The sequence below is a fragment of the Lepus europaeus genome, chromosome 4 (genome assembly GCF_033115175.1).
Source record: "Lepus europaeus isolate LE1 chromosome 4, mLepTim1.pri, whole genome shotgun sequence".
Lineage (NCBI taxonomy): Eukaryota > Metazoa > Chordata > Mammalia > Lagomorpha > Leporidae > Lepus > Lepus europaeus.
In genome coordinates, this window is record NC_084830.1 from 136796614 (window position 1) to 136821845 (window position 25232).

A 25232-nucleotide genomic window follows, 5' to 3' on the forward strand; every position below is an offset into this window, starting at 1 on the left:
TCATTTTGATAGAATAAAAAGAGCCCCAGATACATACTTTGAAAAAAAAAAAAAAGAAAATTTTCCTCTGCATGCTTATAATTTAAATCTTGACTCTATAAATCAGCATTTTTTATAAAGTCAGGTGTTTGGCATGTAGACAGTATGGCTGGATACGTAGATTGGGACCAAACACTGGAAGACTTTGAAAGTCACACTAAGGGGCTTGGGTTTTATTTTGGAGTCAACGTTGATATTTTGAGCAGAATTTATTTGCTGTAAGCTGTAAATCAGAAATACTGACGTAGCGATGTGCAAAGGATGTGTGAAGTATCCCTTTATTTTATGAGAGATTGCCAGAGGTATGGAAACAGTACAAGCATAAACCTGGAGTAAGGCAGAGGAGCAGGAAGCAAAGGGACAGATGTGAGAGCCACCAGGAAGGAAGACTGTTGATGCTGGAGGATCACTGGTTCTTACAGATACAAAGCTGACACTGACCTTTCCAAGGTCACCAGAGGCTTTCTTGTTACTCAATTTAGTGTACACTTCCAAGTAACCTATTGTGCACCAGCCCTGTGTTAGACATCAGTATTCCATTTATGAAAGCTGCTTCCCAAGATTTTTGTGACACAGTTCTGTTCTTAAGCTGTCTTCCTCGTACCTCCCTGGCCATGTATTTCCAAGTTCCTCTTCCTTTTGGAGTTTCTCTGGCCTCTGTCCTAGGCCCTCTTCTCACTTTCTTGTTCTGCCTGAGTGACCTCATCCTCATCTGTTGGGTCAGTTTCCGTCTGTCCACATATGCAGTGGATACCCATGTCGGTGTATCCTCAGCTCAGATGGATTCTCTTTACCCCCTACCTGTATTGCTGACTGCATCATGGGTGGCTTTTCTATCAAATTCAAGAAGTTCAAAATAATTAATCAACATAAAGGCCTGCTTCTTTGTGCTTCTGTATCCTTTATCTCAGGAAGTATGTGGTACACTGATAGCCCCTCCCCCTTCTCCCCGTGCCCTTTATCACTTCAGTTAGCAAGCCTCCTCTATTTGGGTGACTACATACCTCCCAAATCCCTCTACTTCTTATCTTAATTGCTTCCACCTTAAATCGTGCTACCATAATTTTGTAGCTGTGCTAATGTGACATCATTTTGACTGGGCTACCCTTGTCATCTTTAATCTACATACTGCTGTTGCAGCTTTCAGACATACAGATCTGATGACCTCATTCTCCTGTTGTATCAGTGCCCTCAGGTAATCTGACAGCTTTTAAGGTCATCTATTATTTGGTAAGCTTTTTAATGGATATCAACTAATTTAAGAGGCTTTCAAATCTCTTACTCTTGCCTCTGTACCTTAGCATAAAGTTCTTTCTTACAGTTCACCCCACCTCTAACTTCTGCCTCCTTTCCACTCTTCCTCATCCTCCAAAACACCATTTTCTGAAGCCAGTGGTTTCCTGATCCCCCTTGCATCCAAGGTAGATATTCCTTCATAGTAGCTGGCACTTCCATATCCCGGCATTTGTCAGGTTGATTACAACTGCTCTTCCCTTGTCTGTACCTCCCACTAGTCTCACAGTTCTGAGAGAGGACTGTGTTTGCTTTATTTCATGGAGATGAAATTCATACTTTCTGGTGTATATATGATAGGCTCTCAATAAATATTAGCTAAATTTATAAATAAAAATTAGCAGGAACAAAAGACATTTTAAGACGAGGGGAAAAGAACAAGTACGAAAGGAACAGGTTAGGAGATACTAAAATTGACGTTATTTTAGGATATGTGGTATTTTAGATCCCTAAGATTGAGATAAAAAACTAAAGTCTGAGTGTGGACAGAATCACTAAATAATGAATACTGATGCGTGACAGGATAGAGAAGAAGGTAGCCAGATTCCCGAGTAGACCTAGAAGAATGGGTAGGATCCTATGAGAAGACAGATGAGAGTAAGGGTTAGGGGATGGGAATACGAGCCTGCTGTACTCAGATCTCAGCTGTCAGAGATAGGTGCCATGGTGACCAGCCTGATGAAGGCAGTGTTGTGGTAAAGGAAAAGAATGCGGGTCCCTCTAAGCTTGAATTCTCTCAGATTGAAGTGCAGTTGCCTGCCCCTGGAAGTCAGGACTGCATCCTGTGAAATGTGTCACTAGGTGAGTTTTGTCATATGAACTTCACAGGGTATACTTGGACAAATCCAGATGGTATGCACCCCCTCAGCAGGCTTCTCCATGCACTCAGGTAACACAGAGATGGCAGCTGGTGGGGGTGCTGTGGGATACTCTTGGCCAGTAAACGTTTTCAGTAAGAAGTATACTCTAACAATACCAAGTGTAGTATGGTAAACACACCAACCAGATAAATCTTATTTATTCTATGGTATTAGAAATTGGCATAAAATTTTACTAGGTTGGCAAGCATGGAGAGAAAAGTAATTATTGAGATTTTTCAGTTACTAATCTAAAGAGTATTGGTTGGAAAAATACTTAGAAATGCTTCCTTTGCTTACATAAAAATTTCATATTGAACACTTAGAGCCTTTGTAAAAAGGAAAAGCTGTCAGTCTGACAAAAAGTAAATGTACATCATCTTTGTTGAGTGAAGGAACAGATGGATGTGTGAATATATGTGCAGACAGACAGATGAGCTTAAGGACAAAGTCTGCACTGGACTCATAGCTTTTAACATTTTGGAGGTAAGTTTACCACCTCCTTTAAAAGTGTGAAAAAGGAGATTAAATGTTAAATGTAGAAGACATCAAAAATCGAATACCCCACTTTTAATATTTTATTAACCCTACTGATATTTTTGCTGTGTATCTTCCTAGACAGTTTTTATTTCTTTGCACTGATGAATTATCCTACCCACAAGTTTTACGTAATTTTTGTGTATTGCCTTTAGACCTGCTGTTTTCAGTTAAAATTTAGTGGAGATTCACTTAGGGTTAAGCCCTTAGATCTGCTGTAGGAGTTTGTGAGCTCTGGCCCAGCAGCCAAATCCAGCTCTGCAGAAATCATGGGCTAAGAATGGTTTTGACATAATTAAAGGTTTGTGAAAACAAGTAATGTCACACGATCTGGTACAAAGTCTAAAATATGTACTCTCTGGGCCATTACTGTGAAAGTTTGTTGATCCCTGATCTACATCATTCTTTTTAGTGAATGCATGATATTTCATCGTATCGATACATAGTCCGTTTTCAGTGCTGACAATGTGGCCTACAAAGTGTCCAGGAACACTGAATTAAGGAATGTAGACCCATTGTTCCTCGGGGGAATACAGAACCTCTGCAACATTTGTGTAGACCTGCCAATACACAGCTTCGTTTTAAGTGCCTTTCAATTAAAAGACACCTTATTTAATATATCATTGATTCATGAAAATCGAACTCAGAGCCAGCAGGCATTGTAAGTCATTTCTGGCCAGAGTTGATATGACTAAGTTGTTGCTTAGTCTTGTATTTAGGAGCACGATGCAGCCTTTGAGCACTGTGTGCCAGCTCTTTTAAACGAAGTCACCAACAAAAAGCACAGGGCTAAAAAAATACGGTCCTAAATATATCTGGAAAAGAACATGGGTTTACAGTTTACCTCATTTGGTAACAGGCACACATGAATGGACTCAAGAGTCTCACTGTGCTGTGCTTATCTACACATGGCCAGAAAAAGTACTGTTGATTTGGGGAGTACAAATAAATTTCAGCATCTACAGATAATTACAATCAACTCTGCCAGCTTATTTGGTCATTCAATAGGTTTTAAAAGTAGAGTCATAGTACATTATAACTGTGCTCACTCACTGTTACATGTGTAGCTTAGGTGGGCATTTTCAGTAGTTTTGAAAAGCCAGACTCCAGAGTCTGCCTTCAGAACAGTTGAGTTGCTGCTGTGAGGCAAAGCCAGCAGGTCATCTGCCTTAGTAACTGAGGGCTAGAAATATAACAAAATCTCAGAGATTCAAGATGAACACTAAAGAACTGGAAAGCAGGGTAGCTGTCTTAAGCTACCCCTAGTTTTTAAACTTTTTTTTTTTTTTTTTTTGGCAAGGTAGTGAACCAGAGAGGGAGAGACAGATCTGTTCATTTCCCAGAAGTCCTCAATAGGCAGGGATGGGTCCAACCAGAATCCTGGGGACTCAACCTGGCTCTCCCACATGGGTGGCAGGGACCCAGGTACCTCAGCTATCACATGCTGCCTCCTCAGTACACCCTGGTCGGTACCAGGAATCAGACGCAGAGCCTGGACTTGAACTTAGACACTCCAGTATGGGAGGTAGACATCCCACGTGGGATCTTAACTGCTGCACCAAACTCACGGCCCTAGCCCAGACCAGAAATACAGCAGAGGGCAGGAATTCAGAGAGCCTCACTGGGGCATAGTGGTGGAAAGCTCATACTAGAGTGTGTATTTCAAAGAATCAGAACTCATTCTGGAAAGGCATACTGGGTACAGGCTGTGGAGAGCTGCTTTTGCTACCTGAACAAATTTGGACTTTGTCATCCACATAGGAGCGTGTTTGATAGATCTGTTACCTGCCTCAAACTATCAAAGTTATTTCACACAAATGATATCTATTCCTTGGTGTTGAGTTTGGTCTAAATTGGTACAGTAGAAATACAACTGCATGTTCTTTTGAAAATGTTGATTATTTTCATCTTATTGGAAAAGTGGAGAGACAGAAGATAGTGATTTTCCATCCCCTGGTTCACTTGCCAAATGTCCAAAACGGCCAAGGGTGGGCCAAGCTGAAGCCAGGAGGCTGGAACTCCATCTGACCAAGTACTTAAGCCGCCACTGCTCTCTTCATGGGTGCACGTTAGCAAGAAGTGATATCGGAAGTGGAGGAACCAGGCCACACAGGATGGGATGTGGGCCACCAAAGCAGTGTCTTAACCACTATGCCGAGTGCACATTCTTGATTGGGAGAAGGGCATGTAAGGTTATTTATTTATAGAGTTAGAGTGATAAAGGAAGAGAGAAAGAGGAGAGAGATTCTTTATCCACTCTTCAACTCCTCAAATGGCCGCCACGACCAGGAGTGGAACAGGCCGGAGCCAGGAGCTTCATCTGGGTATCCCACACAGGTGCAGGCGTCCAAGCACTTGGGTCATCCTCTGTTGTTTTCCCAGGCACACTAGCAGGAAGCTGGACCAGAAGCAGAACAAGCAGGACTTGAACTGGTTGCCCCTATGGGATGCTGGTGCAGTAGGCGGCAGTTTAACCAGCTTGTGCCACAGTGCTGCCCCAGGCTGAATTTCTTGAGCAGTAGTGATTAACACCTAAGTTAGGGGCTGGCACTGTAGTGTAGTGGGTAAGGATGCTGCCTGCAGTGCAGCATCCCGTGTGGGTGCTGGTTCGAGTCCCAGCCACTCCATTTCCAATCCAGCTCTCTGCTATGGCCTGAGAAAGCAGTGGAGAATGGCCCATGTGCTTGGGCCCCTGTAGCCACATGGGGGAATCTCTGTCTCTGTCTCTGTCTCTCTCTCTCTCTCTGTTTCTTTCTCTCTGCCTCTGTCTCTCTCTCTCTCTCTCTCTGCCTCTCTGTAACCCTGCCTTTCAAATGAATAAATAAATCTGGGAAAAAAAAAAAAAAAACCCTCACAGCTGTTGGCAACCTCTAGTTCTATGCCTGTAATAAAATTAATTTTCCAAAATACAACCATTTATGCACTTGAATTGATACTAGAAATGATTCATTTAAATGGGATTCATGTGTTAGGAAGAATTTAATTCTTTAATAGTATCATACCTTGTAAAAATAATGAACCTAAAAGTTGAGGCAGAGAAGTAATGGTACTGGCTTAAGGTACAAGTTTTCAGGTCTGTCTCTTGCTTTTTTTGTAAAAACTGTAAACTTTTTTAAAAAAAAATAAGAAGCGCCTGGCTCCTGGCTTCGGATCGGCACGATGCGCTGGCTGCAACGGCCATTGGAGGGTGAACCATCGGCAAAAAGGAAGACCTTTCTGTCTCTTTCTCACTATCTATCCACTCTGCCTGTCAAAAAAAAAATAGAAGTGGGGGGATGCTAGTATAACTGAAGCTATAAAAATGAAACATTCTATTCACCTGTATAATGTAAGAAAATTTTGAAACTCAGTCTTTTTTATTTTATTTTATTTATTTTTTGACAGGCAGAGTTAGACAGTGAGAGAGACAGAGACAGAGAGAAAGGTCTTCCTTTTCCGTTGGTTCACTCCCCAAGTGGCTGCTACGCCAGTGCACTGCGCCGATCCGAAGCCAGGAGCCAGGTGCTTCCTCCTGGTCTCCCATGCGGATGCAGGGCCCAAGGACCTGAGCCATCCTCTAGTGCACTCTTGGGCCACACCAGAGAGCTGACTGGAAGAGGAGCAACCAGGTCAGAATCCGGCGCCCCAACCGGGACTAGAACCCGTGGTGCCGGCGCCGAAGGTGGAGGATTAGCCTAGTGAGCCATGCTGCCGGTCAAAACTCAGTCTTTACTTTGATTTAGGTAAGATAATTTGAAGAAATATAAGATAATTGCAAAATATTTTTTGTGTATGGATATTTGACATTTTCTGTATTAAATGTTTTACTGGCTTGTAGCTTCCAACATTCAGGAAAAGATTTCCCTTACAGTGCTTTTTATTAAAACCTTTACTGTAAATTTATTTTAAAATTTACTGTAAATTTATTAAAATATTTACTGTAAAACACAATGCACACAAAAGTCATCCTCTTGCTTATTCTTTGCTAATAATAAAATTCAATTTTAAATACCCTTGTTAAAAAAAAATTCTGTTTTTGCCGAGCCATCTTGAACTATAAAAGAATCTTATTTTTCTGATTCTAATTGTTTTTTGCAGTCTGCTACTCCTTCTCCTAAATTGAACAGCTGCTTGCTATGTTTCTAGTTGTTTTTGTTTGTAACTTATTTTAAATATTTAGAGGTAAAGAGAGTGACAGGGAAACAGATGGAGTAAGTTCCCAGCTGGGGTGCTCCCCACATGCTTGTAATGGTCAGGGCTGGGCGAGGCTCAGGGGCGGAGCCAGGTACTTACTCCAGGCCTTCCGTGTGCGCAGGAAGAACTCATTTACTTGAGGCATCCCCGGCTGCTGGAGCCAGGAGGTGAACCCAGGCACTCTGATGTGGCTGTCTTAACCACTAGGCCAAATCCTTATGTCCCTTTTAGAGTTTTCAAAACTTCCAGCATCTGAGGAGAAATGTAGTCATTTCCATTTCAGCCACAACTGAGATATGAAAACTGTTTTGGTAATGGTCTTTTGTCTTATAATCCAGAGATTATCCAAACTTGGGAAACATTGGCTAGATCTGCAGTTTTCAAAATGTGTATGTGTATATATATATATATATATATATATGTGACAAATATATATATATGACACATACATAGAGGATATATATATCCTATGTGTGTGTATATATATATATATATCCTCTATGTATGTGTCAAATTACTTTAATGATAAAAGAAAAATATATGCCAAGTAAGCGCAAAATGATGCTGACTTCATTAAATCACTGGATAGAAACTTATTTTCGCCTGCGCCGCGGCTCACTAGGCTAATCCTCCACCTTGCGGCGCCGGCACACCGGGTTCTAGTCCCGGTTTGGGCGCCGGATTCTGTCCCAGTTGCCCCTCTTCCAGTCCAGCTCTCTGCTGTGGCCAGGGAGTGCACTGGAGGATGGCCCACGTGCTTAGGCCCTGCACCCCATGGGAGACCAGGAGAGGCACCTGGCTCCTGCCATCAGATCAGCGCGGTGAGCCGGCCGCAGAGCGCCGGCCGCGGCGGCCATTGGAGGGTGAACCAACGGCAAAGGAAGACCTTTCTCTCTGTCTCTCTCTCTCTCACTGTCCACTCTGCCTGTCAAAAAAAAAAGAAACTTATTTTCTTCCTCCAACCTGACCCGCTCTGCTGCTGAAGACCCCAGTGTCTGAACTGAAGGTTTTCAGTCTGGAAGGCCCTATGCTAGAACAGAATAGGAGGCTATGCCATGTTTTAAATGGCACATCTGCAAGTCTAAGAAAATAGAGCAGCTGTCTCACTTAATCAAGTGGATATCCATTTGCTTGCTAATTATGTAAACTTTGTAGGAATTTACTTTGATAACCTGAATTGAGGGTTCTGACAGAAGACAAGGTATGCCCGACAATAACCTAGAGTGGTCTACTTCATTTAGGATCCAGATACAGCTGTTGTCTAGTGGTGTGACTTAGGCTCAGAAAGGTTAAGTTTCTTCATTCTTAAATGGGACTACTAATGATGTGTTACCTCATAAGGTTTTTGTAGGATTAGAATGAGGAAATATTTTAACATAGTACTTAAACTATGGGCTACATACCAGTCTTAGTACATAATTAGTATTTGTTACCTTTTTTTAATTTTGATATAGTTTGCTTCACTTATGTGCTAACAGGACCTAGTGAAATAAAGTTTAAGAACCAATATGTTGGCCGGAGCCGCTGCTCAATAGGCTAATCCTCCGCCTAGCGGCGCTGGCACCCCAGGTTCTAGTCCCGGTCGGGGCACCGGATTCTGTCCCGGTTGCCCCTCTTCCAGTCCAGCACTTTGCTGTGGCCGGGAGTGCAGTGGAGGATGGCCCAAGTGCTTGGGCCCTGCATCCCATGGGATACCAGGAGAAGCTCCTGCCTTCAGATCAGCGCGGTGCGCCGGCCGCAGTGCACCAGCTGCGGCAGCCATTGGAGGGTGAACCAAAGGCAAAGGAAGTCCTTTCTCTCTCTCTCTCTCTCTCTCTCTCTCACTCTCTCACTGTTCACTCTGCCTGTCAAAAAAAAAAAAAAAGAGAGAGAGAGATAATTAGCCCTCCCTCTAGAGGAAGGGCCAAGGTTTAGGTGCTTTGGATCCTTTGCATTTCCATGTAAATTTTATAATCAGCTTGTCAGTTTCTCCATCTACAGACATAAAAGGCCTGCTGTGTTTCTTTGATAATGCCTTGAATTATCAACTTCAGAAAAAGAGATATAACTATATTCAGTTGAATCTTTTTTTTCTTTGAGCAGTGTTTTCTGCTTTTTCCCATAGAGCTTGTGCACATCTTTTGAACCCAATTTTTGTGTATGTATTAATATTAAAATTTCATTTTCCAATTGTTTGCAGAAAATAGGATTTATTTTAGTATGTTTTTGTGCTTTATGTGTTAACCATGTTAAATGCCTCCATGAGTCCTAATTTCTTTATAGCCACTATTTCTTCATGTATTTCTCCTCTTCATGTTTTTGTCCTCTCCATTCTCCTTGCTTTCTCCTCCTGAGATTTCATTTGTGTGCCTATAAGGCCCTATGATCTGGCCGTCTCTGGTCGCTGAGGTACTGCAACATTTTCTATAAATGTTTTTTCTCTGTTCTACAGCAAGTATAAACCCCATTGATACTGAAAATGTAACAGGTTACTTAACCCTCCAGTTCTTTGTAAGATAATTCTGTCCTTGATTGTGCTGGAATTCTTAGGTTCAGAGTATGTCTGATTTAAGGTACAGGGAAACTTTCAGTCTTCCACCTAGAAAAAGGACGATGGACAGGATTGAAAAGAAGGACACCTTGTATAAGAAAAATCCATCTTAGAGAAAACATCCAGGTTGACATGAGTGCAGAGGCTGAAGGACTTTGGCCATCTTGTGCTGTTTTTCCAAGTACGTTAAAAGAGAGCTGCATCAGGGGCTGGCGCTGTGGCACAGCGGATTAAAGCCCTGGCCAGAAGCACCAGCATCCCATAGGGGCGCCAGTTCGAGACCTGGCTGCTCCACTTCCGATCCAGCTCTCTGCTGTAGCCTGGGAAAGCAGTAGAAGATGGCCCAAGTCCTTGGGCCCCTGCACCCATATGGGAGACCCGAAAGAAGCTCCGGGCTTTGGATCAGCACAGCTCCAGCCATTGCGGCCATCTGGGAAGTGAACCAGCAGATGGAAGACCTTTCTCTCTGCCTCTACCTCTCTCTGTAACTCTCTTTCAAATAAATAAATCTGGATGAGAAGTGAAGCAGCCAGGACTCGAACCTGTACCCAATTGGGATGCTGGCATTGCATGTGGCCACAACTTAACAACTTTCAGTTCTGATTTCTCCTACACTTCCTAAAGTACCCTTGTAGACTCACACAGTAGTTTGAACTGCCAGCTGGACTGTCAGGAAGGAGCCACTCATGTTTCCCACTATGTATTTCTCTAGGTCACTATTTCTCAGTCTTCAGGTTTAGAGTTTATGCTACCTTTCAGAAATAAAAACTTTTCCTTAATATTATTTTACCTCTATTTAGCACTGTGAAAAACAAAACCAAAAAAATTTGAAATGGAATGCTTCTCAGATATGACTTCAGACCTTTTGTCCCTTTGTTGGCACACTAGAACCAGAGGTAAATTTCCTCCTCAGACTGAAGAGTGCAGCTGTTACTCATCAACTTCCATTGTAATTTTAACATATTTTTCTCCTTTTTTTTTTTTTTTTTTTTAAGAAAGGTTGATGGATTTGAGAGAGTGACAGAAATGTCATTGCTCATATCGGATACTGGCTATGCTTCAACACCAGCCCCATCCATAGTTTAAAACAGAATAGAAATATCTACCACTTGGCTTTTCCTTTTGGATTCCTGTTTTACCATTAATTTGTAGCATATATAGGTGACAACTCTAAACATTATTGATAAATGATTCTTACATAATACTGATAGCCAAAAAGTGTTCAGAAGATTAAAACAGTATCTTCCAAAGGTTCAAGGAAGGCACAGATTACTCATGAACCTTTGGCAGTATGCTTAGTGGGGGGGGGGGGGGGACGGACAGCACATACGCTTGTTATCGGTACTCAGGTTATCATAAGACAGTCTGGATGCTTGAGTGTTCATTTTGATCTGGTTTCTATCCAGTTGCTGCGCTTGGTCCAGCTCCCCTGCTAAAGTGCCTGGAAAGGCAACAGGGGATGGCTCAAGTTCTACATGGGTGTCTGTCATCCACGTGAGACCAGGAAGGAGCTCCTGGCTGCTGGGTTCGGCTTTGCTCAACCTTGCTGTGGGCCATTGAGTGAAGAAACCAACAGAGGGAAGATCTATCTTTCTCTTTTTCTATGTAACTCTTTGGAGTAAATAAATAATACTTTAATTTTATTGGTTCCTTTTTTGTGCCTGTCACTCCTTGGTCCCTACCCATCCCCACCAAAGAAACCCTGCAATTGTCCATGTAACTTGGACAACTCTTCTCAGATATGGTTCTTGCAAGTGATTATGTTAGAACTAACAAGTCTAAAAATTACTGCGGTAATACTTAAAGTTGATTTTCAGAAATTCCGTTTGTCATGGACCTTGGCGATGGCAGTGTGTAATCCACAGTAGTGGTCCTTAGGTTCTGCTTCCTGCATGCAGAAGTGCAACTGCTTACATGAGCACACAGGTGCTAATCTCTGTCTCATGGCTGACAGTCATGTTTTTCATGTCTTCAGGAAGAGATACAGTTTACTTAATGATAACTTTATGGGAAATACAAACCTTGAAAGAGCTTTAAAAATAAGCTATTTGAGAGACTATTTTACTTCTTTTATTTATTAGGGAAGAGTTATAAAGAGGGAGAAACACAGAAAGATCTTCCATCTGCTGGTTCATTCCCCAGATTGTCACAATGGCCAGGGACGGGCCAGGCTGAAGCTAAGAGCTTCATCGGGGTCTTCCACATGGGAGTCAGGGTCTCAAAGCACTTGGGCCATGTGCTGCTGCTTCTCCCAGGCCATTAGCAGGGAGCTGGATCAGAAGTGGAGGAGCTGGGACACAAACCTTTGATTACGAATTCTTTTCAATTTGAGATATCCAGAACTGCATACTTCACGTTACAACAGTAGCTAGCGTTAACCCTTTCTCAAAAAAGTGTTGCCCGTAGCCTTTGAAATTTTTTGCATTGTGCAGAACATCCCAGAAACTGTGAAGCAAAAACTGTTTTAGAAGACACACAAGTAATTATTTAGAAGACACACTACAGTAATTATTAATAATTTGAACTGAAAAACAAATCCTAACCTCCTATTGCTAAATTTGCAGACATGAAAGAATAAAACTTGTATTGCTTATCACCATTACAAATTACTGAGAAAATGGTATGTGGCTAAAATATGAAAAGTTACAGTCATCATACAGTGCTCCAGTACATTATTTCTCAGTGTTTCAACTGGTATTTAGATATGTGACTTAAAAGGGGAGCTTAGCAGAATGCAGGAAATTGATTTTTTTTCTTAGAAAAATTCACATATTTAAAAAAAAAAAAATGGCAGGGGCCAGTGATGTGGCGCAGTGGATTAAAGCTGTGGCCTGCAGTGCTGGCATCCCATATGGGCGCCAGTTTGAGTCCTGGCTGCTCTTCTTGCGATCCAGCTCTCTGCTATGACCTGGCAAAGCAGTAGAAGATGGCCCAAGTCCTTGGGCCCCTGCACCCATGTGGGAGACCCAGAAGAAGCTCCCGGCTCCCTAACAGCTCAGCTCTGGCCATTGTGGTCATTTTGGGAATGAACCAGTGGACAGAAGACCTTTCTCTCTCTCTATGTGTACTGCTGTGTGTAACTTTGTCTTTCAAATAAATAAAAATAAATATTAAAAAAATGCAGTCACCCCTTGAATTTCTCTGCAAAATAAATGGGTATTAGTAAAATACTAATTTGTTACCTATAATAGCTATTACTTAAGATATCATTTAAGCTTAATTTCAGTGAAATAGAGGAATCCTAACATCCTGTAGTTATATTGTTTTATTATTTTTAAGTTGTCATTTACTTCTTTACAGAGAAAGGGAGAGGAGTGAGGGGAGGGAGTGTAAGAGCAGGTTTTCAGATTGGTAGCTCAGTCCCCAAATGCCTACAAGGCCTGAGCTGGGCTAGAGCTGAAGATAGGAACTCAAAATAGGTTTTCCATGTGGTTAGCAGCAAGCCAATTAGTTGAATCATCCCCACTGCCACCCAGGGTCCCCACTGGTAGGGAGCTAGAGTTAAAGCTAACATTCAAACCCACAGACTAGGATGTGGGTCTCGGGCATCTTAACTTAATCATCTGATAGCCAGAATTCAAACAAAGAGTTTGCCTCTTGATAGATGTAGTATATAGTATCGTGGGAATAGTTCTTCAGTTTATTGGAGTCTTAGTTTCTGCATCTGTTAACTAGAATTAGTGACAACTGCTTTCAGGATGGTAATGAGGATAACAGAAAATTCCCAGAGTATGAAAACGAATAAATGTTAGCTATTGTCTAGAGTCCAAGTTGAATATATAAATTATCTGTACTTGATGGCACAGAAGCAAAGACAGTGATCATTGTGTTCACTGCCAGGCACTCAGAGTGAAGACAAATTCCATTCCACTTAATATCCTTGAGGAACAGCAACTGATTGTGTTCAGTCTTGACTCTTGGATACATGTGTTAATACCTGTGTGGCAAAGTGGAAAGATGCTGCATAAACCATCTGATAGTTGTCTCAAAGAAAAGCCCAGGTAGTAAAACTTTAAATGTGTGAGTTGAACAAGTTATGTAGCTTCATGTAATATCATGAGTCAGAATATAGCTTACATTCCTGAGTATTGGACCCAAGTTTTCTCAGAGATGAAGAAAGTGAACTTGTCACTCTAACGAAAACAACCGATCGTTTTTGTCGTCAGTTGATAAAACATGGATTACAAGCAAACCAAAAACCCCAGAATTTTGGAAGATTTGTATCAGCCCCTGTCAACATCATAAACATCACCTTTTTATACTGTATATTTTCCAAATAAATACTGCATGATTATAAAAACTTGGATCAGTGAAAGGTTCATTAAAGTGCAAGACAGACGAGTGGATTTTGATAACTAAGTTATATCACCAAAAGCTCAGTGATATGGTATTAGATTCCACATTGTTATACCGTTTAAAAAACTAAACTGTGAAATTCAGATGTATTACCAAAAGATTATAATTAGTTACCTGAACTTAAGCTTCTTGGAACCATTAACCTCCCCTGGCTCCCAGGGAGGACCATAGCACTTACTTCCTGGGACCTTCCTTAAGAGAAGGAGGAGTTGAAGGAATTAAAACTCAAGGTTGGCAGTGCAGTGTAGCATGTGTAAACTGTGGCCTGCACTGCCGGCATCCCATGTGGGTTCCACTTAAGTCCTGGCTGCTCCCCTTTGCACCTGGGAAAGCAGTGGACAGTGACCCAAGTCCTTGGGCCCCTGCACCCCCACTTCAGACCCCCAAGAAGCTCCTGGCCTGACGGGTCATTGCAGCCATTTGGAGAGTGAACCCAATGATGGAAGATCTTCCGTCTCTCTTCTCTCACACACTTCCTCTCTGTCTGTGTAGCTGCCTTTCAAATAAATGAGTCTTCAAAGCCCTAGGAGTACAGCATAGACTCTGCTTGATAATTACCAAGTACGTACCAGTGCTTCATAAAACTCTAATATTATAAAACTCACACAAAAACTACTTCAATGGTATGAATAGAGAACATAGTCAAAGTGGTTATGCCAGCAACCCACTGTCACACAGCCATCAGAGCACTGGACCTAGGATTTGAATACAGATTGGGGGCGGGGGGGAGGGAGGGCTGATTTCTCTTACTAGATTAAAGTTGCACTGAATACATGATATAACTTAATGTACCTTCACAGTGCCTGGAGTTCAGGTGCCAGGAGGTGTCTGCTGAATAAATGGGTTTCGTTAACTTGCCCATTTGGGATGCTTCTCAAGGTGTGTGATTTTCTTCATGCACCCATGACTTCGGCCCATAATTCTCCTTTAATCAGTTGCTTTTCTTGACTAGAAAAACTTAGCCTTCTGCCTGCTTTTCTTCCTGATGTTAACTCAGTAGCCTCATCAATGACTTGGTGTGTAACACGGTTGCCAATATGACTAGGAAGCAAGCCCATTCCAGTGTTTAGGTGAAACAAGCTATTTTGTTCCTGTGGCTATTCGTGCACCCTGAATAGCCAGTTTAATGGAACCTATGACCATCTTCAGGATGTTTGGCACAGTTGTAAATACACATTGAACAGCTAGTGACTATTACAGATGATGATGGCTTTAAGACTAGGACATTGTAGCTTTCCCATTCACAGGGGTCACATACATTCTGTGTGGTGTATTTTGATTTCATCTGCCCCGTATCCTCATGAAAAGAAGGCAATTCTGTATGGGTTTCCCTTGAGTTCCGTTGTACCCTAGCCTGTGAGTAACATTCAGTTGTACCCTAGCCCTTTGAGTAACGTTAAGGTCACGGTTGAAACTAGATACCATTGTTGCATTTATCTGCTTTTTCCTACTGTCAGTAATAGGCTGTCACAGTCTTCATATTTGTGTGGCAAAACCTGATTTGCTTTCCACTGGTGCCTGCGGTACTTCTGGCAGCTTTTCATGTACTCAGTTCTTATCTGATGTAGCCCAGAATGACTGCCTGAAGGGATGCCAAAAGCCTGATTTAGGTTCCCGATTCTCTGCTACTCGCCCATCTAACCTTTTGTTCATTTAGCTTTAAATTTGCCTCTTCTCATCCGTAGCTAACAGTTGAGGGCCAGAACATGTTTTCACATAATGACATTTACCTTCCACAGTGTTTGTTTATAAAATCTTTAGCGTCCCAGGAGAAAAAAATAGGTATCAAATACCTGTTATGTGCAGGAAGTATGCACTAGACTTCTCTGTGTCATTTTCACAAATAAGTGTCTTTCCCAGTTTACTGATGGATAAAAGTAAAAGTATTAGACAGCTTCCCAGAATCCCATGGTAGAACAGGGACCTACAAATAGGATCCTGGATCCACCACAAGTTTGGGTGATGACATCCTTTCCATAGGGTTATGGAAAAGATAAATTAGATCCCCGTACTCAAGAAATCGTTCTAAAATTCTAAAGTACTATAAAATTCACACATGTACAGTATACGTGCATATACCTGTGTGTACGTGGCTTCTTTAAGAAATTCCTGGAAAATGCATATTACAAAAAATGAATTTCAAAATTTTTGGACCAAAGTCAACACCTTTTGATTCCATTTTCCACAAAGTTTTTGAGCTACCTTTTATATATACATACAGGTTAAATACACACTATATAAAATTGGTTCAGGAAACATTACAGAATTAATCTTTTCACATCTTTAAGCAAGGTGTTCATATTCTATAAATGACATCTACAACTGGTGGAAGCCTAAAAATAGATATCAGATGGCAAAGATGGACCTAGCAGGCACAGAAGCATCTTCAGAATAGCAGCAAGGAGGTTTTCCTTTCCCGACCCACTGCTGCTCTGTTCCTCCACTCCAGGACCTTCCTGCATCTCGGTAAAACTCCCGCCCACAGCAGCTCTTCCTCATTAGGCCCTGTAAACGGGTGCCTTTTGCCAGACTGCCTGCAGAGTCATTTCAGGAGATTCTCTTTCATTTTAAGCTTCCAGTATGTAGTAGCCATTCTACTTGCCCAGCTCCAGCAGAGAATCAATACCTTGTGATACAGAAGCACCCAGAAAGCTTCTTGACAGTGTTCAGAGAACAACGTGAAACCCTGAGGGCTATTCCCAGAATTGGAGTGGCAGGAACACTCTCTTGTTGACTCTGAGGAAGCCGGAGTCTGGCGAGGGGCAGGAAACTTAAAACTGGCCCCTAACTTCTATGCTTAAATGTTAAGTTTCTTGGTTTAATTACTTAATGTAACATTTATAAAACAAATTGTCATCGTACAGTTATTACCTTTTAACCTTTGTTCCTAACCAGAAAAAAAATCACAAAAAAGGTACTACTTGATAAGTGTAATTCCTCACCAGACTGTTCTGTGAATGTTTAAGCTTATTTATAAGTGAGATTTAGTATTGTTATTGGCTGAAATAGTTTTAATTTGGTTCTAAAAATACATAATTTTCAGAATGCACATTTTTCACAAGATCTAGGAGCCTACAGAAAGTTCAGGGTTTGCTTGTTTTCATCAAAATAAGCTTTTTTTAAAAATATATATAAAAAAAGATTTATTTGAAAGGCAGAGTTACAGAAAAGCAGAGGTGAAAGAGAGAGAGAGAGAGGTCATCCATCCACTGGTTTAGTCCCCAAATGGTTGCAACAGCCAGAGATGTATCAACTAGAAACCAGGAGCCAGGAGCTTCCTCTGGGTCTGTTCCACATGGGTGCTGGGGCCCTAGGACTTGGGCCATAGCAGAGAGCTGGATCCGAAGTGGAGCAGGACTTGAACCGGCACCTATATGGGATGCCGGCAATGCAAGCAACAGCTTTACCTGCTATGCTACAGCGGTGGTTCCCAAAATAAGCTTACTTTAATTCTGTATTTCCACATACTTTTTGAAGTAGCCTTGAAACAAAAAGCAAGTAATAATAAAGGATGAGACAAAGAGGGTCCGGCGCTGTGGCACTGTGGATTAACGCCCTGGCCTGAAGTGCCAGTATCCCATATGGGCGCCAGTTAGAGACCCGGCTGCTCCACTTCTGATCCAGCTCTCTGCTATGGCCTGGGAAAGCAGTGGAAGATGGCCCAATTCCTTGGGTCCCTGCACCCACGTGGGAGACCAGAAGAAGCTCCTGGCTTCTGATCAACGATCTCTCTCTCTCTCTCTGCCTGTCTTCTTTCTGTGTAACTCTGACTTTCAAATAAATAAATCTTTAAAAAAAAAAAAAAGTTACAAAGAGAGAAAGTCAGAGAGGTGTTCGATGCATTGGTTCATTCTCCAAATGGCCGCAATAGCCAGAGCTGGTGGCAAGGCCAAAGGCAGGAGTTTCATCTGAGTCTCCCACCTTCCCAGACACATTAGCAGAGAGCTGGATTGGAACTGGAGCAGCCAGGACTTGAATCGGAGCCCATATGGGATGCCTGTGATGCAGGCTGCAGCTTTACCAGCTATGCCACACTCGCCAGACTCCACATTGTTTTCAAAATGCCAACTCTTTCAGAGAACCGGCAAATTAAGGAAAATTCAGCAAGAAGTAATGGCATCTTTATGAACTTCCTTGTAAAGGTGATAGACACTGTATTTTCATATGTAGAGTTTCAAAGCAGTCCCCTCATTACAAGCTGGAGGACAGAAATTGTTTTAGGCTACTTAATATAGTTTTTTGTTTGTCAAAAACAAATGAAATGAAAACCTAAGATACGCCAGTGGAAATCAGTGTGTCATTTCATGTGAAAATCATTGTTTTATAAAAATCCATCTGTAGAAGCTGGCATTTGGTGCAGTAGGATGCCCACATCATACGCTGGAGTGCCTGGATTCGGATTCTGGCTGCACTTTCAATTGCAGGTCCCTGCTATACAGACCCTGGGAGGGAGCAGATGATGGTTCACGTACTTGGGTGCCTGTCACCTATGTAGGAGGTCCACAGTGAATTCCTGGTTCCTCCTTTTCAAATAATATAAATAATAAATAAGGAGGTTGAAAGATTTACTTGCAGTGATGAGCAGCTTAGTAATGGGGACCTTATTGCTCATTGCGATGCTTTCCAATAAATCATCGTAACATGAATTTAATATGCACGTGGCCAGATCTGGGCTAAGTACATTACATGAATCCTCTTAACAACAAGAGATATGCTGTGCTTCCTGCCTCTAGCCTCCCACTAATGTAGACCTGATGGGTCCCTGCCACCCATGTGGAATACTCAGATTGAGTTCTTGGCTCTTGGCTTTGGCCTGCCTGGCCGAGCCCTGGTTATTGGAGGCATTGGGTGGGGGGAGTGAAATAGTACATGGAAATTCTATGTCTCTTTGGCTTTCAAATAAATAAAAGCAACTTTTTAAAAGTTTTAAATGAATAACATATAGCTCTTTAGCAAACACTTGTTTTAAGCAAGGATGGCAAAATGGTAAGAATTGGTAAATTGAGGTGTGTATTTCTTGTATAGTTCTTTCAATGGTTCTGAGTTAGAAAATTTTCAGCCATTTAAACAGCAGACCTATAGTTAGCAAGCAGTTAGCATTTGGCACAGTAACTTAAATCACCAGTTGAGATGCCCACATCAGACCGTCTGCTTCGAGTCCCAGTTATTCCACTTCTCATCTAGCTTTCTGCTAATGCAAACCTGGGACGCAGCAGATGATGGCTCACATACTTGAGACAGTGACGAGAGGTCCAGGATCCTGGGTTCAGACTGCCTTCCCCCCACATTGTGGGCATTTGGGGAGTGAACTAGCCGTGTCTCTGCCTTTCAAATTAAAGAGAAAAGCAAAATGAGATCTAGTAATTAAGTTCTTATTTTTCATTTTAGGACTTGAATATTTTCAGAGTCTTCTTCAAGGTAGAAGTGTTCTAAGATGCTGCTTGTCCTAGTATTACTGGAAAACAGGAAGGTTATGAAAGTAGTAGTTCTAGGGGCCAGTGCTGTGGCGCAGTGGGTTAAAGCCCCAGCCTGAAGCACCAGCATCCCATATGGGCACCAGTTCTAGTCCCGGCTGCTCCTCTTCCGATCCAGCTCTCTGATGTTGCCTGGTTAAGCAGTAGAAGACGGCCCAAGTCCTTGGGCCCCTGCACCCATGTGGGAGACCCGGAAGAAGCTCCTGGCTTCGGATTGGTGCAGCTCCAGCCATTGCAGCCATCTGGGCAGTGAACCAGCGGATGGAAGACCTCTCTCTCTGTCTCTACCTCTCTCTGTAACTCTTTCAAATAAATAAAATAAATCTTTAAAAAAAAAAAAAGTAGTATTTCTAGATGAGCCTTATGTAAGGCATGAGAAACTGCAGATTGAGCTGCTGTGACTTTGGGAATGGGAGACATAGGCCCAAACCCTAATAGAAAATATCACTATAGCTGTAATGAGATTTGACTGAATTCAGAAAAATTCCTGTGGAGGATGTTAAAAATAAGGGCAAAAAATCACATCCTAAGCAAATAAAAGCACTGGAGGCATCTTTCTGAGAAGATGGAAATGGCCCATGTTTTGACTGTACTAGGGGTTACCTGACTATACACATAACAGAATGCATAAAACATGCAGTTAGAAAATGACTTGTGTGGGGGGGGGGGGGGACAGTGAGAGAGAGAGAGACAGAGAAAGGTCTTCCTTTTTGCCGTTGGTTCACCCTCCAATGGCCCCTGTGGCCGGCGCACCGCGCTGATCCGAAGCCAGGAGCCAGGTGCTTCTCCTGGTCTCCCATGCAGGTGCAGAGCCCAAGCACTTGGGCCATCCTCCACTGCACTCCCTGGCCATAGCAGAGAGCTGGCCTGGAAGAGGGGCAACCGGGATAGAATCTGGTGCCCCGACCGGGACTAGAACCCGGTGTGCCGGCACCACAGGCGGAGGATTAGCCTGTTGAGCCACGGCGCCGGCCAGAAAATGACATCTTAATAAAGGTGATTATAAGTAAATCAATCCTATGTACTAACAATTTAGGGCCAGCACGCAGGCATAGCACGTTAAGCTGTTGCCGGCACCAAGTCCCACCTGCTCCACTTCCACTACAGCTAGCTTCTATTGCGCCTGGGAAAGCAGCAAAATATGGCCCAAGTACTTGGGCCCCTGCACCCATCTGGGAGGCCTGGATAGTGTTTCTGGCTCCTTGCTTTGGCCTGGTGTTAATCAGTGGATGGAAGATTTCTTTTGCTCTGTGTCTCCTGCTCTCATGCTGCCCCAAAAATAATAACGTAAATAAAAAATTCAACTTTAAGTGAACCACAGCCTTACCATTCTATTTTGAAGATACTTCAAAAGAAAAGTTTCATTTTGCAAAAAAGAACAGATCTGAATGTATTTAGCTGAAGGGTATACTCGTGCTTGCTGATAGCCAAAATGAAGTTCCATGTGACTATGGAGAAAGCAGCTTAGGGAATGGTGTTTTGCTGCTCCCTTGACAGTCATGATGAACTCTTAAACTGTTTTCTTTCTCCTTTAGTCCAGGAATGAGACCAGATGTGAGCTCTCCTCCGTCTAACTCCACAACAGCAGCAGGACCGCCTCCCAAACTCTGCTTGGTGTGCTCTGATGAAGCCTCAGGATGTCATTATGGGGTCTTGACTTGTGGAAGCTGCAAAGTATTCTTCAAAAGGGCAGTGGAAGGTAGTGTGTGTTTTGAAGAGTTTTATTTTTCTTCTATTTTGTTCCTGTTTCTTATAGATTTTAAAATTCCCATTATATGCAAAGCCCATTTTGCGGAAAGGGGAGGGTAATTCCCAGGTTTTTCAGTGGTCAAGAAATGTGTTTATCAACAAGCAGAATTAGAATGAAATAGAAAAGCATAAATTAATACGAAGGGGTGGGGCAGGCTTTGTGGCGCAGTGGGTCAATGCCCTGGCCTGAAGCACTGGCATCCCATATGGGCATGGGTTCGACACCTGGCTGCTCCACTTCCCATCCAGCTCTCTGCTATGGCCTGGGAAAGTAGTAGAAATGGCCCAAGTCTTTGGGCCTCTGCACCCATGTGGGAGACCCGGAAGAAGCTCCTGGCTCCTGGCTCCAGGCTCCAGATCGGCGCAGCTCCAGCCATTGCGGCCAATTGGGGAGTGAACCAGCGGATGGAAAACTCTCTCTCTCTCTCTCTCTCTGCCTGTCTTCTTTCTGTGTAACTCTTTAAAATAAATACGTCTTAAAAAAATAATAATACTATGTGGGTCTGTCAAAAGAGCAGGTTAACAGTGTTAGAAAGTGCTATCCAGGGTGTTTGGCCTAGTGTGAAGATAGCCCCATCAGATTGCCTGGGTTCAAATCCCAGCTCCCTGCTAATATACAACCCAAGTAGTTTTTGGGTCCCTGCCACCCAGATAGGAGACTGGAGTTGAACTCCCAGATTCCTTGCTCAGCTGTGGCCTTTGAGATATTTGGGGAATGAACCAGCACAGGGGAGCTCTGTATGTCTCTAATACATAAAGTTTGGAAGCAACATAATGCTCTTTATATCCCATAAGATAGTTCTTTTCAAAGTTGTCAGCTGTTACCAGTCTGGCAATAATGAGTGACAGCGAGAGCTGTGAGACATTCATTTCGTTCCCTATTTAGTTTCCCTATTAAGCCAGGGCACAATGCTAAGCACTGTAAATGCCACTGAGACCTGATCCCTGCCCTCCAGGAGGTCACAGTCTGCTCAAGCGAAAGGAGAATTAATTATCGCAAGCTACAGAGATGGAGTGATAAATTCTGCCTGAGGAAGTCAGCTGATTCCACTGTATGAATGCTGGATTACTATAAACTGTGCCCTTCATGAAAACACCCTAAGGAAGGAGAAATTCATTCTATAGCCATTGATTAGTTTAGGAAAGCTGAAAATCTCTGTTATTACTACTGAATCTTCTATGAAAACCAGTAGTATGGTATTTTAATAGTGAAGCGGTTTTAAGGCACAGTAGCCGGAAGGGGTGATGGACTTCTCAATTGGAAGAAATGCAGTTATTCACTTGCCATGTGAAGATGATTTGGTGAGAGTTGTGTTCGGATTAACTGTTAATATACCAGCAAACTATAAAGTTACTCCTGCTCTCCTGAATAGATCACAAGGATGCACACTTCAGCCAGTGTAGTAGCTCCCACATACAGAGAGTCATCCGTAAGGCGGACCTCTGTGTGGTGCAGAGTCCCTAACTGAGTGAGTGTTGTGTAACATACACCCAGAAGGAGTAGGGCGCACATAGGCTTCCCACTTCACTTTCTTAATCTGTTAAGTATTTCCATTACAGCAGTGCAATGGTAACAGACATGAAGACTTAAAACATGAGCATTAGTATTTTTAACTTTCATTTTAAAATTATTCTGAAGACAGGGTACAACTTAAATGCCTTCAGGGACCAACTGTATTATTCTGTACACGTATAATGTAATAACACAGGAGAAGGAGGGCAGGTATTGGTTTTTCTGGGTGCATACATGTCTTAGCTGAAAGTATCACAGAAACAACAAGGACAAACTAAACATACTTCCCAAATACAAAAGCATTGCAGACCGTATACTTTGTGTGCTTTAAAGTATTGAGTAAAATGTGAAGGTTCAAATACATGGTTAATAAAAGGTTAATGTAGAATATTTTAAATAAATCACTTGCTGTTTTCTCCAAATTTTAATGTTCTTAAAAAGCCCTTTCCAGCTCTGAAATCCTATAATCCTTTGACACCCATGTTTCATGTCTAAACACAATGCAAATATGTTTTAAAACCCAGATAGATTTTGGAGCACTTTTTTAATAAACATGCTGCGTCTATGATTTGCATTATATACTTAACACGCCATTTTTAACACCTGCTAGGACTTGCAGGTTTCTCCCTCGAAAGTGCCACAGTACTCAAACATTACACTGTTCATAGAAAATCCCCAGAAGTTTTATTTACTGTCTGTACAGATGCAGGATACATATTTTCTCATTTGTATTTAATACTTTGGGGTTGCTTTTTTTAATTAGTGGCTCTGTGAACTCGTGGATGATATTATGATTTGTACTCAAAGACTAGGAAATTGAGTGGCAGAGCAGGGATTCAAACACAGCTGTCTCCAAACAGAGTCTTAACCTCAATAGTACCCAGGCTCCCTAATAGGTATATTATAAACCCTGTCACCTGGCAGTTTGTAATCTGGCTAGATCCTGAGATAAAAGTAATCACAGGGAAACTAATAGTTACCATTGATTGAGTGCTTGGAACTACTGCTAAGAATCATTTACATAATTGCCTCTAACCTTTGCCAAAAGCAAAGTAAGGCAGGTGCTAATGTTCTAGCTAACTTGTGGAGAAACAGCAATGTTTATAAAATGTTACTGAGATCACATAGCAAGGAAATGGAACTGAGGTTGAGATGGGGGCTTGTTAGAACCACTGCAGTTCACTTGCTACTCTCCTAGCCTGCTGTGGACAACAGTGATAGTGCAGTTGACACTGACTTCCAACATAGTCACTATGCATGACATGTCCTGCGCTATGGTGCCCATATTTCTTGACTTACCTTTTTTCAACACTTCAAGAAGAAACAAAAACTTCTTGTCCCTACTGAAGGTACTGTTATATAAAAAAAGACCCCTCAAATTAGGCAGCGGCTTAGTTGGGCGGTCCTAGGACTCTTTGAGGCTACATTTAAGTTTATTGGGGGCAGGTGAGGTTTGTCATCTGAAGGCTTGACAATGGCTACAGGATCCACTTCGAAGTTCTTGCACGTGGCTTTTGGCAAGAAGTCTGAGTTCCTTTTTTTATGGAGGCATATTCTCAAATTACTGTTAACACAGCAGCTGGCTTCCCCCTGAATCTATGACCAATGTGAAAACATGTCTTTTTTTAAATGATTTATTTAAAAGGCCATGAGAGAAAAGATATCTTCGATCCTCTGATTCACTTCTCAAATGGAAGCAACGAACAGTGTTGAGCCGGGCTGAAGCCAGGCACCTGGAACGCCATCTGAGTCTGCCAAATGGGTGGCAGTGGCCCAAGCACATGAGCCATCTTGTGTTCCTTTCCCAGGCACATGAGCAGGCAGCTAGATTGGAAGTAGAGCAGCCATGTCTTGAACGGATGCTCCAGTAGGAATGCATCCTTTGGCAAGCAGTGGCTTAACGTGGTGCCCCACAGCACCGATCCCCATAAAGTCTTCTACAATGTAATTTCAGGTGCAAAATACATCACTGCAGCCACATTTTATTGGTCATGCCACATTTTATTGGGCTCAATCCTGTAGTCGTATGGAAAGGGACTATACGAAAGCATGAATACCAGGGCAGGTGTTGTGTTGCAGTAGGTTACGTCACTGCTTGGGACACCCACACTGGACATCAGAGTGAAGGCTGGAGTTTCTTTGTATTTCTTAAGGTGTAATTATTTGAGAGCTAGAGAGAGGGAGAGAGAGAGACAGACAGAGAGGTCTTCCACCTGCTAGTTCACTCCCCAAATGGCCGCAGCGGCCAGAGCCGAGCCAGTCTGAAGCCAGAAGCCAGAAGCTTCTTCCGCGTCTCCCACATGGGTACAGGGGCTCAAGCCCTTGGGCCATCTGCAGTGTTTTACCAGGTGCATTCGCAGAGAATTGGATTAGAAGTGCAATAGCCAGGACTTGAAGCGGCACCCATATGGGATGCCCGCACTGCAGGCGTGGAGGCTTAACTTACCTTGTCACACCACTGCCCCCCTTGTGCTCTGTTAATGTGAAACTAGGAGGCACCAGATGATGGTTCAAGTATCTGGGTTCCTGTTACCCAGGTGAGAGAACCAGAATGTGTTCCAGGCTCCTGACTTTTGACCTGGCCTATCCCTGGCTGTCGTGGGCATTTGGGGAGTGAACCAGCTGATGAAAATCTCTCTCCCTATCACTCTGCCTTTCAAGAGAATGAAATGAGCATTTTAAGAGTTAGAAGAAATAAGAAGTATGCATAC

General features: G+C 42.6%; 1 protein-coding gene across 5 annotated transcripts in view; it reads left to right on the plus strand.

Annotated features, from left to right (window-relative positions):
- The window catches only part of NR3C1 (nuclear receptor subfamily 3 group C member 1), a 105433-nt gene that overhangs the window by 58369 nt on the left and 21832 nt on the right, over positions 1-25232 (plus strand). For 4 of the 5 annotated variants that reach the window (XM_062188914.1, XM_062188915.1, XM_062188913.1 and 1 more), the window contains exon 3: positions 20795-20961. In XM_062188914.1, the coding sequence (XP_062044898.1) occupies positions 20795-20961 (167 nt within the window). The remainder of the gene's footprint in view (positions 1-20794; positions 20962-25232) is intronic. The other variant, XM_062188916.1, reaches the window with a different exon arrangement.